Genomic DNA, 16899 nt, shown 5'->3' with positions numbered 1-16899 from the left:
TGAATCTGATGGCTTGTTCCTGTATCTTTTTGGCACGTACATCATAGACTTGACTATGCTGAGCGAAGAAAAATTTACTGTTTAGAATACACATTCCACAAAGGACTCCGAAGTCGATGAATGCAGATTAGCTCAAAGTTACATCAAATTTATTTGGTCCAAATGGGATGTGCCTTATTATGCTTTGAGGTCTCTCCAGATCCCAAAGAATAATAAAATGTAAAAAAAAATGTACTCACCTCTCCCAGGCTCTTAGCTATCCCTCTACGCAGCTCCTTGTCTTCTCCTCTGGTCCTCTTCTACGTGCTTCCTTTCATCGTCTGTCTTCACAGTGGTGCTCAGCACCTCTCACAACATCATGACATGCTTTGCCCTTCATCAAGGTGTTCCAAGACTATTGTCAGCTCCTGAAGCACCGGCGAAGACCACTTTGAAGACGAAAAAAGACTGGTGACACATAGAAGAGAAACGGAGGACCGGAAGCTGCATCGAGAGACAGTAAAAAGAGCAACTGTTACAATTTGTATTTTTTTAAGCCCTCTCCAGCCCTTTGGAATCCAGCAAAATGGCAGACTTTTGGGTGAATCCAAAATTTCGGTAAAATTCAAAGTCAATTTGATTTACTTCTAGGCAAAACTATACGGTAGTTTTCCTTTTCATAGACACAACTTTGACAAAAATTTAGGCAACAGGAAAAATCCATCCTCAGAGTTATCCTTTACTAATTTCCAATAATAGGAATAAGGAGTCCGTAAATTAATGCTTGGACAAGGATATGGTGACACAAATCAGTTTAATTACCACATTCACGATCATGGGACAGATATACTACTCCTGTCAATATTTACATAGTGGAGATTTAAATTAGACAGTGTGAAAATTAGTCAATGTCTCAAGTGGGATGATACATTTTGCACACATTTAGGAACCTTTGTCTAACTTTGAACCACCTATTGTTTGGCTTAATTTGCATCAATTTTTGTACCTAAATTTTGGCACAATTTGAGGACCTGATGTCCCAGATTAAGCCACTTCCTTTATTTTCCCTCCCTATATATTCACAGATGGACAAGACAGTTTTTGCAGAATGCCAATTGTCTCATTTTACTCAGTTGATCGTTGGTGCTTCAGGCCATGTTGGGATTTCCTGCTCTGAATGGGACAGAAAGTGCAATTTTTTTCGTATCTCAGACATTGAACTCTTCACAGGTTTCGCGAAGAACAGTTTTTATGTAGCAGCAAAAAATTGTTTTCGACTGTGGATCTAAAATGTTTTACCATTTGACTTTGACTATTTGTATTATCTACAATTCTATATGTCTGTCTCTGGAATGATATTTAAAAAAATTCTAACAAGTAAAGGTTTATGTGAAAATGGATTCAGTAATTCCCTCTTGGATAATGTTTGACGTAGACCTTTGGGAACTTGTTAGACTTCACTGAAATTCAACTCAAGGAACCCCCCCCCAAAAAAAATCAAAACATTGGGCTAACAAAATGGTGGAGGATCTTGCTCAATAATTTCCATTCCCACAAGTACTTACGGTGATATGCAGTTGACTCTCACACCTCTGTCAATCCATTCTGTTCCCAACGTTTGAGTTAATTTCACAACTCCAGCCTTTGAGGTGTTGTACGCCAACTGCTTCTGAGGGTGTGGTACTATAAGAATAATGGAGGAGGAACCATTTATTTAGGATTAGATACTAATTACAGAGTTTATTTGAGAAGGTCTATATGAGTGATACATGGTCAGACCTTCAGAACGACAATGAGGTAGCCATATTCTACAAACCGGTCACTTGTCTTCCTATCACTCAATCTTGGATGTATACTTGATGGTATATCCATCAATTATAAACATCATGTAGCCCATAATGGCAAGATACAATGTTCGATAGCCATTGTTACTTCCATTTTCCTATGTGGTCTAACTAGTCTCAGCTGAAAAGGGAACCACAGTGTAGTCCGGTGAGTGCCATTATCCCATCATAGTTTACTTGGCACACATTTCTTGTGGCTGCAACTGGTATTACAGCTCCTTTTGTAGTGACTGTCCCTAGTACTGCAGCTCCTTTTGTAGTGACTGTCCCTAGTACTGCAGCTCCTTTTGTAGTGACTGTCCCTAGTGCTGAGGTTATTTTGTAGTGACTGTCCCTAGTACTGCAGGTCATTTTGGAGTGACTGAGTGGCACCCCAGGAGTTCGGGTACCACAGTAGTGCTGCCTTCCTCTCGGGGAGGGTAGTGCTATGCCTGGAAACAAGAGGGATTCCTTTGGCAGGTAAGCTGTACACAACACATTCTAACTCCAGGCCAGAAGGGGGAGCTCAAAACCCTGTTTTAGGGGAACTTCCCTGATATCCATCCTGGTCTGGAGGAGGAGTTAGTTTAGTCTGGAGCAGACAGTGAAGGCAAAGGAGCAAAAGAGAGATCAAGGGCTAGAGGAGGCTGTGTGTGGGCCTCCTTGAGCCAGAGAGCAGAAACCGGGTACCGGGAGCCTGAGGCTGTGGGGAGCTGCAAGCCCCATAGCAGAACTGGAGGGCATAGGACTATACATGAGTTGCTCACACCACAGCAGCAATTTAGAGCCTGGAGTCACCATGCCAGACACCCCAAGTGAACAGCTCAAGCTGCCTGCCATGCAGGTGCTGTCCCAGGACAGGAGTGAAAGAAAAGGGTACTTTGCTAGGTACTACAGGCAGCAAGGGACCAGAAACCAGCTCAGAAGTGGAAGGCCCCTAACCTGACCTGCCAAAGGGATCCTTACCTATTTGCGGGCTGCCTGGACTCCAGCTACACCTGTTACTGGTACCCTGGACTGAGGCTGAATACCATCTCAGTAAACCAGGTAAAGACTGCAACCCTGTGTCCTCTGTTATTTGTCGGCATACAACATCCTTGCCACACACCTTGGGAGCTCTGGGGACCCCGCTTCACCTGTGGGAAGCGTCACCATCTAGCCGCCATACCATCATCCCAGAGGACCCCTTTAAGCGGTGTCGGTCCCCACTGACCGAACACCATAGGTGGCGTCACAACAAACTTTATTCAAAAACCCCTTTAAAGATCGACCCCCTTTAGTTGGGCACCCAGGGAACGGACCGGGTCGCAACCTCCGTGACATTCCCTTTAAGAGCAACCGGACCCGGTGCTGAGTACCCCAGGCCCTGGCGGGCGACCCAACTGTCCCTAGTACTGCAGGTCATTTTGGAGTGACTGTACTTGGCAGTGCAACCTTTTTTTTAGTGGCTGCATACATATCTCCTATCCACAGGGTAGGCGATAAATATATGATCCCTGGGATAAGTAAGATTCAACTGATAATGGGTCCCATGCCTGTGTGTGAATTGAGTAGTATTGCTCATGAATGACCTCCTCTTCATTCACCATGGATGGATCTCTGGGAATGGTAACACGGTTGTATGACCACCGCTCTCATAGACAGTGAGCAGAGTAGTGCGCTACGCATGCGCACTACTACTCCATTCACATAGACGACCTTTGTTCCTATGATCAGTGGGGATCTCAAGGGGCGAATCCCCTTCAAACATACATTTAAACCTAACCTAAAGATAACCGATTAATTTTGGATAACCTCTTTAAATATCACCCATTTTCATACCCCCTAGACCACCGTAGATACAAGCTACGACTTGATAATTCATAGACTGTTCTTCAGATCAAATTTTACTCAAAATGATGGGGTGTAGTCAAGGCGGAGGAGTTGGTAAACCAAGATATTGATTCTGATTCTTCTATTTTTCCCACACTCTGGCTCCGATTTTACAGTCCTGGGTGAAATTTGTATCAGTAAGTATAGTCTGGGTTATCTGTCCCGTTTGAGCATTTGCCCCTGATTGTCCTTTGATTGATAAGTTCAGAAGATGACTAGATGTATAGCCAAACATGAATCATGGATGAGCAGTTTTTCGAGTTTGGGCAGTTTTTATTTTAGAGGATCAGATATAACTCATGTATAAATTGGTGGTGCGATTTTATTTTGTCTTTGCCTTTAGAGTCCATTTCTTTCTCTTGGCAGTAGAAGAGTTACGACCATAATCTACTGCTTCTCTCTAACAAGATTTGCAAAAACAGACTTTTTTTTTTCGTTGAAAGATTCTGTAGCAACCTCATCCTTCTAGATTTTCCCCGTGGCGGCGAGCTGCTAAACACACATTTTATTAAACACATTTACAGAATAGTCATGAGCTCCCTCGTAGCTTTTCAGAAAACTCATTCAGCATTTCACTAGACTCGTCTCAAGTCAGCCCTCATAACAGCTTCTTATTTTCAGAGATGCTTTAAAAATGTGAAGGATAAGTCTCCGGAGGACTATGGCGATGGAGCAGAGAAGCTGAAGATCACTTAGATCTCTAGACTCCAAATCCCAGCATGTGCTCCGGGACCCTATATTTTTATATAAAGTCCATTGGGTGGCATCGAAGCTTTGGAAACTATTGGACTTCTTGAGACTTTTTTGGCCCGAAAAGAGGAGGCCATTCTACAATCAGAATGTGTTAAAGTTGAGCGCCAAGAGGTCCTATTAGATTAGAAAACCATGGCTGCTTTCTTCCAACAACACCACCGCACCTGTCGAAAGGTAGACCTGCATCAATCGGCAGAACAGAATTTTTTTTTATCCCTGATGGAGCACTTTTATTGCTTTTAGTGCGCCTTCAGACGTCTGTACAAATCGGACCTCAATGGTTGCGGCTCTCCTGACCCGAGCGTGATTTATTCATAGAAATATCTCGGTGTCGGGAGACGTGCGGCCAGTCCGTGCATTGCAGTCCGACTGCAGACCGATTTGTACAGACGTTGGAATGCGCCCTTAGAATGGATCGACAGGTCAGATGCCCGACGGCTGCTCCGTTCATTCATTATAGAGCTCGAATTCGGTATTCACCAATCCAGTAGGGTATTAAAGGAGCGGCGTTCAGACAGTCCATGAAAGTCCCAGTAGTCGGACCCCCACAGATCAAGTTATCCTTTGGAAAGGTAATGAGTGCTTTTTTTTTTACCAGACAACCCTTTAATTTCATCCATATGATACTTTTTTTTGTGGAGAATCTTGACCAAATTTTTTTACAAAACATATCAGTTCTTTGCGCAGAATCCGTGTCTATTTGCCCCAGGGGATAAAAAAGGGGCGAAATCTGCAACAAAATCCGCTAAAAAATCCACATGCAAAACAGATTCTGAAAATCTATTGAGTCGGTAAGATACTAACGTTTTTTTTTGGTTGATCAACAAAGATCAGATCTAAGCTGGCCAGAAGAAGTTTTCGTGTCCCACATCGCAGTTCTTGTCCGTTTCTCCATACACCATCATCTCCTCCCCCCCATGTGTGAACTCGGCCGTAACCACTAAGTCAACTCATTTCGATTCTTAATTATTTATAAGGTGCGCATTTACCTTTAACAACTCTCAATACCTTGTAATAATTTCCACCCGTAAAGTCACAGCCAGGCCCTCTTAAATCATTAGTTAACGACTTCTCTAAAAATTATAATTGCAACCTTTTTTTTATTTTTTAGAGTCCTTGTCCTGAGTATTTTAACTCTCCCAAAAAAATTGGAAGGGAAAAAAAATTTCTGCTTTTAATTATAAATAGGACAGGTGGCGCAGACACTTAACCAAGGACTCGTAACACAATTATAAATGCATTTTTGAAGAAACGTTTATAGTCGCTTTGTAATAAACTGCACAGAATGCTGTCGAATGTCATACTGGGCACTGTAAAAATAAATGGTATTCCCAAAGAAAATAAAAAAAGGCTGCATATTTATATAACATTCAGCAGATGGATGTAATATTAACTTAGTGGTTTTGTGTTGTAGTTTTATGGCCGTTAGATTTTCTTGCCTAACTTGGCAGCTCAAAGCACCGTTTGATTTTTGGATTTGGACAATACTGAAACAGATGTCCAGACCAATAAAATAAATTCCTGAAGGGCTATGCTTAATTTGTGTAATTGATCAATTTTTGTTCCATGGGCCTCGGATCACCAGAAAGTAACTGCCTTCCAGATTAGCTCAGCAGTCGGGATTTTTCTCCATATGTTACAATGGTTTATTGGCTCTCGGACGACACCGCTGATACGGCGCGGCCGGTCCAGGCACCTGTTGGCAGCTATAAAGAGGTTTAACAACTGGCGATACAGTCTGGAGCGCGGAGAAACGTACTAGACAAATATTGCACATAATTCTCGCTCAATGTGCCAGGTCTGTGTGACCTACCGGCGGCGGCCAGGACCTGTACTCATAGGCGCGAGGGTCGTACATAGCGTCATAAGAGGAGAGGGTATATCAGTGCAAGGGCGCGTTCACATTAGCGCCTAAATAATAGCTCCGACGTTTCTCCGGAAAAGGTGGAAAAGTGGAATCTGTGTGGCTCTACTTCCGTCATGTGAATGCGAAGCGAGTGTGCGATTTATTCCTCACCAGCATCCGTGTGACATCAGTATTTAATATAATCTTTCACATACTGTACCAAACTAATAAAGCAATCTTATATACAGATATAGATAGATAAATAGATAGATAATAGTAGATAGATGGATAATAGATAGATAGATAGATAGATAGATAGATAGATAGATAGATAGATAGATGATAGATAATAGATAGATAGATAGATAGATAGATAGATAGATAGATAGATAGATAGATGATAGATAGAGAGATAGATAGATAATAGATAGATAGATAATAGATAGATAGATAGATAGATAGATAGATAGATAGATGATAGATAGATAGATAGATAGATAATAGATAGATAGATAGATAATAGATAGATAATAGATGATAGATAGATAGATAGATAGATAATAGATAGATAATAGATGGATAGATAGATAATAGATGGATAGATAGATAATAGATAGATAATAGATGGATAGATAGATAATAGATGGATAGATAGATAATAGATAGATAATAGATAGATAGATAATAGATAGATAGATAGATAGAAAGATAATAGATAGATAGATAGATAATAGATAGATAATAGATGGATAGATAGATAATAGATGGATAGATAGATAATAGATAGATAGATAGATAGATAGATAGATAATAGATGATAGATAGATGTATAATAGATAGATAATAGATTGATAGATAGATAGATAATAGATAGATAATAGATGATAGATAGATAATAGATAGATAGATAGATAGATAGATAGATAGATAGATAGATGGATAGATAGATAATAGATGATAGATAGATAATAGATAGATAGATAGATAATAGATAGATAGATAGATAGATAGATAGATAGATAATAGATAGATAGATAATAGATGATAGATAGATATATAGATAGATAGATAGATGATAGATAGATGATAGATAAAGAGATGATAGATAATAGAGAGATGATAGATAGATAGATAGATAGATAGATAGATAGATAGATAGATAGATAATAGATAGATAGATAGATAGATAATAGATGATAGATAGATATATAGATAGATAGATAGATAGATGATAGATAGATGATAGATAAAGAGATGATAGATAATAGGTAGATAATAGAGAGATGATAGATAGATAGATAGATAGATAGATAGATAGATAGATAGATAGATAGATAGTGGATAGATAATAGATAGATAGATAATAGATGGATAGATAATGGATAAAGCATTATTTTCACCATGTAGCACAGCGAGGTCTCATAGTAGTTACACCCTGTAAAGTTCGTACACATCAGCTGACACAGATGCACTAAATTCTAATGTCGGAGCCTACACAGCCATGTAGTCTGCTCCCTCACTTTTCCTTTGTTGCGGTGCTGATGTCCTTCCACCCGATACATGACAGTAATCTATCAGACTCGTATTCCGATCACTTCATTAGTAGAACATTCACATTGTTCATATTCTTCACTTTTATTGTAGATTTTTGCCTATCCTTTTCTGTAGCTCACTTGTCCAGTCCCTATCCGCCTATGTGCGCAGGACACCGTATCACTGAGCCACCCGCCTCGGTCTGCACAGGTGCGCCGCTGCAAACAGGTTAAGAAGGCCCTAAATGTTTGCTAATATATTTTCTGACCTGCTTCATAGTGTCAGTGATTTACCACTTTCTGATACATGCTTAATTAAATCAGATGGCATGATTACTAATTAAACTATGAATTCCAAAGCCCGACTGTCAACTCTCATCACTCACCTATTAAACTTGCCATAGACGCGGTATTAATTATCTTCCCATATCCCTGACTCAGCATTATGCGGCCAGCAGCCTATGAAAAGAATTACAGAAATGACACATGACCCCCTTAAGGAAAATGATATTACCATTATGCACTGCTCCAAAATCTTTTATTAAAAAAAATCCATTTGATTGAGAAAAGGTCTCACACAAAATTAATAAATAAGTAAAAATAAATTAATAAAAATAAGTATTAAAAATTTAAAAAAGTTGTAAAAATTCTAAAATGTTCTTATATCAGTTTTTATAGCAAACTGCATGTGAAAGAGGGGATATGAGAAGGCTTAGATCTGCACCCAAATTTGATCCATTTTCTGGTTTTAGACTTAAAGGGCTATTCGCTAATCACCCCCAAAAAAATATTATCCCCAATTCAATGTATATGGGAATAACTTTTTAATGACCAGGGTTTATTTTTAGGAATAACCCTTTAATATATCTGTCTAGAAATATTTGATATAAACAATATAATATTTTGTGTAATTTTTAATTTTTGGTCAATTTGGGCCTTAGGGCAAGAATCTGGAATAAGCTGATTAATAAGTTTAGAATAGCATGTTTTATAGTGTTTGGGGGGGGGGGGGGGCGTTTTTTATATTTTTACCTTTTGGCAATTTTTTTTTACGTTTTGCTTTGCGAGCCTGAGAACACACGTTCAGTGACCGACAGTAACCTCTATGACGTCACTGCTGGTCACCGAAGCTGCGCTCGCAGCAGCTCATTGCGTCCTGGGTTTCAGTGTGAACAGTTGCATCATGTCACCGTTCAGGTTGTAAACCAGATGGATTATGGCTTGGGACAGTATGGATTATCTTCACATTGGACAAGTGAGGGATATGATCGCTTATAATTTTTTTTTTTTTACAGGTGACAAGGGCTTCAATGGAATAGGCATAAGGTGAGTATAACTGTGTTTTTTATTTTTAAATAAATGTGTTAAACAGGGTGTTTTGTATTATTTCAAATAAATATTCTTGCGGTGTGCTTATTTACAAAACTTACTATGAGATTATTGATGGAGGAGCCTTATAGACGCCTCTCCATTACTAACACCTGAACTTCATGTTACCTGCAATACAAAGGTGATAACCCCAACCCTATTACCCCACTTTCCAACACCACAGGGAAAGTGGGAAGTGCGAGGCTAACTGCCAGATCTTATGGATGCACCATTTTGGGGGTGGCTGAGGGCTGATGTTGGCTGTGACCTGTTATTAATAGCCTGGGAACCTTATAGGGTATTGTCCCAGATTATTAACATTAGCCCCCAGCTGTGGGCTTTCCCTCTGCTGGTTATGACAACTGTCATTTAATTCTTTATTTAACACAGGAGTTACACAGCAGGTGCTGAATACAACTCCCACCATTGTCTTCTGGTCATGCTAATCTCAGCCGCCGGCACCTGGGATCAGCATGAACTGTACTGCTTTTCCCAGGTGCCGGTACTTGCCACACAGATGGCACACAGGTGTGAAATACGGACATATGGGCAGCAAACGGATACATGGCTGTCACATACGTACATGGCACACGGTCATGGACCACAGATCTCACCAGTACTGGTTTTTCCTGTACAGAAATTACCAGGAAGTGTGAAGGAGGCCTAAGAGTCTCTTTGATATTTTTTTTGTTGTTTTTTTTATTCCTTTTTTTCTCCTTTAAAACCAATGAGAATGGCAACAGAAAGGTCAGTACAAAAAAACGAAATGAAAAGCTGCGAAATAAAAAAAAATTAAATTTTAAATTTTGACCATCACTAATACAACACAGGGGGGTGATTCTTAGTAAAATGCCCAAAGTGAGTGCGGTCTAATAGTAAGAAACGATACCTGAGTTTAACTCCCTTTGAAGTTGGTCTCGACCAATCCCATTCTATAGATTTATCAATGAAAAATGAGAAACCTCCAAATTAATTAGCAGTTTCAGTTGTTAATCCTAATTAACGATTAGGCAACGGCAGAGAAAGGCCACACTTCAAAGTGTATTTAAAGTATTAATTTACTTAGCATCAGAGGAGCGCTGAACGAGCCCGTTAATACTGCAGATCTGTTGCGCCTTCAAACCGGGCCCCACCCGATAACACTTAAAGGGTTCACTTATCAGTGCTCCATTAATTAACTAAAAGTGCTCTAAAAATTATTCATTATTTTGCCAATTATGCCGAGTGGAGAATGCTGGAAGAAAACAAACCGGTAATGTATACATTAATTCCAACCTTGTCTGTTCTGGTGGAGTTTTATATTCACACTAGTTTGTATTTATGTATTCTTGAATAGAATGGGTTAAATGATCCCATGTGGTTCCACATTATATAAATTGATGTCAAAAGTCAAACAGTCATGTTGGACCCCATTTTTCGCCCACAAAAACAGCCAATAAAAATCAAAAATATAAAAAGAAATCATTCAATTGGACAAGTCACTGCCCTAGACAAGAACAACCCGCTCTTCTCCCGCTGCTGTAATATTATTTGTGGTTTCTATCTCCAGTCAATTCTTGACGCTGCTTCATTTCATGCAGCACCCTCACTATTAGATTTACATGTATGAGCAGATCACTGCCTCCCATAAAATCAACACACTCCTCTCCTGCTGCTGCCATCTTGCTTGTGATTAATTGGGTTTCTTTCTCCATTCAATTCTTGATACTGCCTCGTTTTATTCAGCACTGTCCTCATTATTAGATTTATATGTATGAGCAGATCACTGCCTCCCATAAAATCAACACGCTCTTCTCCTGCTGCTGTCATCATATTTATTTGTGATTAAATGGGTTTCTATCTCCATTCAATTCTTGAGACTGTCTCATTTTATGCAGCGCTGTCCTCAATAATATATTCCCATGGTGGCATGTAAAAGTTTGGGCACCCTTGGCCAAAATTACTGCTATTGTCAACAGTTAAGTTGAAGATGAAATGATCTATAAAAGGCCTAAAGTTCAAGATGACACATTTCCTTTGTATTTTAGGCAAAAAATAGAAAATATATTTTCATCTCTTACGTTTTAAAAATTACAAAAAGGAAAATGGGTCGATACAAAAGTTTGCGTCCTCTGCATGGTTAGCACATAGTAGCACCCCCTTTTGAAAGTATCACAGCTTGTAAACACTTTTTGTAGCTAGACAAGAGTCTTTTGATTCTTGTTTGAGGGATTTTCATCCATTCTTCCTTGGAAAATTCTTCCAGTTCTGTGAGATTCCTGGGTCATCTTGCATTCTCTGCTATTTTGAAGTCCAGTCACAGATTTTCAATGATGTTCAGATCAGGGGACTGTGAGGGCCATTGTAAAACCTTCAGCTTGTGCCTTTTGAGGTTGTCTGTTGTGGATTGTGACGTGTGTTTAGAATCATTATCCATTTGTAGAAACCATCCTCTTTTCAGCTTCAGCTTTTTTACAGATGGTGTTATGTTTGCATCAAGAATTTATTGAAATTTCATTGAATCCATTCTTCCTTCTACCCGTGAAATGTTCCACGTACCATTGGCTGCAATGCAACCCCAAAGCATGATTGATCCACCTTCATGCTTAATGATTGGTGAGATGTTCTTTTTCTGAAATTCTGTGCCCTTTTTTCTCCACACATACCTTTGACCATTGTGGCCAAAGAGTTCTATTTTAACCTCTCACAGGACTTGTTTCCAAAATGAATCAGGCTTATATAGATGTTCTTTTGCATACTTCGAACACTGAATTATATGGTGAGGATGCAGGAGAGGTTTTCTTCTGATGACTTTTCCATGAAGGCCATATTTGTACAGGTGTCTCTGAACAGTAGAATAATGTACCACAACTCCAGAGTTTGCTAAATCTTTCTGAAGGTCTTTTGCAGTCAAGCAGGGGTTCTAATTTTCCTCTCCAGCAATCCTACGAGCAACTCTCAATGAAATTTTGCTTGGTCTTCCAGACCTTATCTTGACCTCCACTGCTCCTGGTAATGGCCATTTCTTAATAACATTTTGAATTGAGGAAAGGACAACTTGAAATCGCTTTGCTATCTTCTTATAACCTCCTGCTTTGTGGGCCTCCACCATTTAAATTTTCAGAGTGCTAGGTAGCTGCTTAGAAGAACCCATCACTGCTGTTTTTCGGCACAAGGTTAGAGGAGGCCGGGTTTTCCTAATGATGATGGTGAACAAGCCTTAACCCTAACAGAGTAATTCAAGTCTGAAACCTTGGTCAAAGTTATCTGATTACGCAGCTCTCCAAGGATGCCCAAACGTCTGCATTGGCCCATTTTCCTTTTTGTAATTTTTAAAATGTAAAAGATGAAAAAAAATTTTTTTGCCTAAAATGCAAAGGAAATGTGTCATCTTCAACTTTAGGTGTTTTAGAGATCATTTCATCTTCAACTTGCTTAACTGTTCACAATAACAGTATACTGGACCAGGGGCGCCCAAACTTTATATATCACTGTATGTACTGTATGAACAGGTCACTGACTCCCATAGAATCAACATACTCTTATCTTTAAGATATTTATGCAAGTGAACAAGTCACTGCAGGCACAAGATCAGAACACTCCTCCCCCACTGCTTTCACAATTTAATTCTGGGTTTTAACCCACAGTAGGAACATGGCACTAACTCACACCCTGCACTAGCTCAGCTACATAGCTCAACTCACACCCCGCACTAACTCAGTTAAATGTGGTCAAGTCACTGATCCCCCCTCCGCAAAATCAGCATGCTTTACTTTTGCTGCAGACTTTAATCTCATGATCCAGTTGGTTACAAGCTTTCTATACCCAGCCAGATCATGACATTGCATTCCTTCAAGTGCAGTCTTGTGTTGCTAATGTAATAACATAAATTAATAGGTCACTGACAAACAAAAAAATCAGAACACTACAGTACTGCTGCTGTCACCACTATTATTATATTTTTGGTTAAAGTGTTTTGTTCTTGTTTTTTTAAATCCCCATCTGAATTATGACTATACCTCTATCACATGCAGTTTTTCCTACTAACATAATCATATCAATGGACAGGTCACTGCTTTCCCTCAAAATCAACCCACTCCTCTCCCTGTGCTGCCTTCTCATTGCTTACGAGTTTGCTAATCCTAGAAAAATGATAACACTACAATTGCCTGTTACACGTATAAACCAATCCATCATACTAGTGAACAGTTCACTGTCTTCAATAAGATCAGAACACTCTTCTCCTGTTGCTGCCATCATTCTCATAATCTAATTGGATGTGTACTCTACTTTTATTAAATACCTTACTATATCCCTGGCATACCTTAATTCTCCAAACTAACATCGTGCTACTAGTCCTGTCACTCACAGCCCAGGGCTCACAAACAGGTCACTGTCTTCTTCAACATCTGCACACTCGTCTGCTGCTGCTGCCATTATTCTGATAATCTAACTTGGTCTGTATACTTCTTCCATAAAATATGACACTACATTTCAGGGTTAACACTTGTCTACAAACTTACAACATAATACTAGTTCTGTCTTATGCAAGATTGTCCACACTAACAGATCACTGCCTCAAAATCAGCACACTCTTCTCCTGCTGCTGCCTATATTCTCAAAATCAAATTTGATCTGTACCCTTCTCTCATAAAATATTTAACTACATCTCAGGCTTACCAGATATCATCAAACTTATATCATGATACTGGTTCTATCACTCGCCGAGCTTTCTTCACCAAGTTACTACCTCCCTCAAGATCAGCACACTCTTCTCCTGCTGCTGCCTACATTCTCATAATAATCAAATTGGATCTGTACACACCTCAGACTTACCACGTGTTTCCAAACTTACATAAGGATACTGGCTATATCACACACAGCCATTCCTTCACCAACAGGTCACTGCCTCTCTCAAGATTTGTACACTCTTCTCCTACTGCTGCCATCATTCTCATAATCTAATTTTATCTGTATACTTCTTGTATTAAATATTCCACTTTATTTCAGGCTTCTCACGTGTCACCAATTTATATCATAGGACTATTTCTATCACTTACAGCCCTTTCTCCACTAATAGGTCACTTGTTCCATCAACATCAGCATACTCTTCTTCTGCAGTGTTCATCGTTCTCATAATCTAATTAGATCAGTAGACCTCTCTCATAAAGTATTCCACTACATATCAGGCTCATCATATGTCACCAAACTTACATCATGATACCAGTTCTATCTCTCATAACCCTGTCCTCATCAAGAAGTCACCATCTCCCTCAAGACATTCCTCTCGTACTACTGCCATCATTCGCATAATCTAATTTGAACTGTACACTTCTTTTATGAAATATTCCACTACATCTCATGGTTACCACGTCACCAAACTTGCATCGTGATACTAGTTCTATTACTTACAGCCCTGTGCTCGCCAACAGGTCACTGCCTCCCTCAAGATCTACACACTCCTCTCCTGCTGCCAACATCATTCTCATAATCTAATCGGATCTGCACACTTTTCTCCTATCATTTTACATCACATATCATGTGTACCACATCACCAAACTTACAGTGCATCATGAATGATACTAGTTCTATCACTTACAGACTTTTCTTCACCAACAGGTCACTGCCTCCTTCAAGATCTGCACACTCATCTTCTGCTGCTGCCATCATTCTTATAATCTAATAGGATCTGTACACTTCTCTCATGAACTATTCCACTACATCTCAGGCTTACCACGTCACCAAACTTAGATGTTGATACTAGTTCTAACATTCACAGCCCTGTCTTCAGCAATAGGTCACTGCCTCCCTCACGATCAACACTCTCTTCTCATGCTGCTGCCATCATTCTTATAATCTCATCGGATCTGCACACTTTTCTCATATCATGTTACATCACATATCATGTGTACCACATCACCAAACTTACAGTGCATCATGAATGATACTAGTTCTATCACTTACAGACTTTTCTTCACCAACAGGTCACTGCCTCCTTCAAGATCTGCACACTCATCTTCTGCTGCTGCCATCATTCTCAACATCTAATTGGATCTGTACACTTCTCTCATGAAATATTCCACTACATCTCAGGCTTACCACATCACCAAACTTAGATAATGATACTAGTTCTATCATTCACAGCTCTGTCTTCACTAACAGGTCACTGCCTCCCTCAAGATCAGCACTCTCTTCTCATGTTGCTGCCTATATTCTCATAGATTAATTGAATCTACAGACTTCTCTCATAAATTATTACAGCAGCTCTCAGGCTTACCAGAAATCTCCAAACTTACATCATGATACTAGCTTTTACAGCCCTTTCTTCACCAATAGGTCACTGCCTCCCTCAACATCTGCACACTCCTCTTCTACTGCTGCCATTATTCTCATAATCTAATTGAATTTTACACTTCTTTTATAAAATATTTCAATAAAGCTAAGGCTTACTACATGTCACCAAACTTAGATGATGATACTTGTTCTATCATTCACAGCTATGTCACCAATGGGTCACTGCCTCCCTCAAGATCAGCAAACTCTTCTCCTGCTGCTGCCTATATTCTTATTATCTAATTGTATTTGTACACTTCTCATAAAACATTCCATTACATCTCAGGCTTACTATAGATAATCAAACTTAGCCGATGATACTGGTTCTATCACTTACAGCCCTTTCTTCACCAACGGGTCACTGCCTCCCTCAAGATTATCACTCTCTTCTCCTGCTGCTGCCATCATTCTCATAATCTAAGTGGATTTGTACACTTTTAATAAAACATTCCACTACATCTCAAGCTTACTACATGTCACCAAACTTAGTTGATGATACTAGTTCAATCACACACGGCTCTAGCTTCACCGATAGGTCACTGCCTCCATCAAAATCAACACAATCTTCTCCTGCTGCTGCCATCATTGTCACAATTACGGTAGTTAAACGTATGGTTTTTATTCTGTGATCACTATACACATACTATATAAAAGACCTCGTACTACAGATAAACTAATTGATTAATAAGTTATTTAATTTTTAACTCTTACCTGGCAGCACATGAACAAACCACGTAAGTTCACATCAAATGTTTTATCCCATTCCTCCAATGTAGTATTTTCACTGGCCGAGTTCATATTAATTCCCGCATTATTACATGCGATGTCAATTTTCCCCCAATTAGTCACAATTGTGTCCACCACTCTTTTCACGTCTTCTTCTTTGCTAATATCGGCTGTCATAGCAACAGATTGGATGCCTGCAAAATAAGGAAATTAGGTGCATTGAAAAGTTCCGGGAAAAAAACCCAAAACAATAATTCATAAATATGTATAGAATCGTCTTTATGGTCAAATAAAACTTTATCACATGCGTCCGCTCTGAGTGTTATTTACGGGGTTAACCTTATTTTTTATTCTGACTAAACAATGTGCAAATATAAAGCTAGTTTATTGAGCAATGTCGCCCCCTTGTGGTCAAGTTTGAATATTGCATGATCCATAAAAGTGTAGAAATGTAGAAGTTGGAGCAAATGGTACGCTAAGTAGCCTACATATTCCATCAATTAAATCCTAGAATCAGATTATTTAGAAATTCAGAAGTCTAGAAAATTGAAGACTATCAGACATACAGAGGCAAACTAAGGAGACACATGCAAACATCAGTATATGGATGATCTTGGTCTCTGCTCTGATGGATCAATTGGAGGCATTCAATGGATCTACACATCAATGCATAAATAGCAATTCCGCG

General features: G+C 39.3%; 1 protein-coding gene across 3 annotated transcripts in view; it reads right to left on the bottom strand.

The window, feature by feature from the left end:
* Positions 1-16899, bottom strand: part of LOC143787418 (uncharacterized) — a 55744-nt gene that overhangs the window by 16207 nt on the left and 22638 nt on the right. Inside the window, exons 8-10 of one of the 3 annotated variants that reach the window (XM_077276131.1) lie at positions 16197-16405; positions 8192-8264; positions 1545-1662 (exon numbers count right to left, since the gene is read on the bottom strand). In XM_077276131.1, coding sequence (XP_077132246.1) covers positions 1545-1662; positions 8192-8264; positions 16197-16405 — 400 coding nt within the window. The remainder of the gene's footprint in view (positions 1-1544; positions 1663-8191; positions 8265-16196; positions 16406-16899) is intronic. The other 2 variants (XM_077276133.1, XM_077276132.1) reach the window with 2 other exon arrangements.

This window comes from Ranitomeya variabilis, chromosome 8 (genome assembly GCF_051348905.1).
Source record: "Ranitomeya variabilis isolate aRanVar5 chromosome 8, aRanVar5.hap1, whole genome shotgun sequence".
Lineage (NCBI taxonomy): Eukaryota > Metazoa > Chordata > Amphibia > Anura > Dendrobatidae > Ranitomeya > Ranitomeya variabilis.
This window is presented reverse-complemented; position numbering and strand designations above follow the sequence as displayed.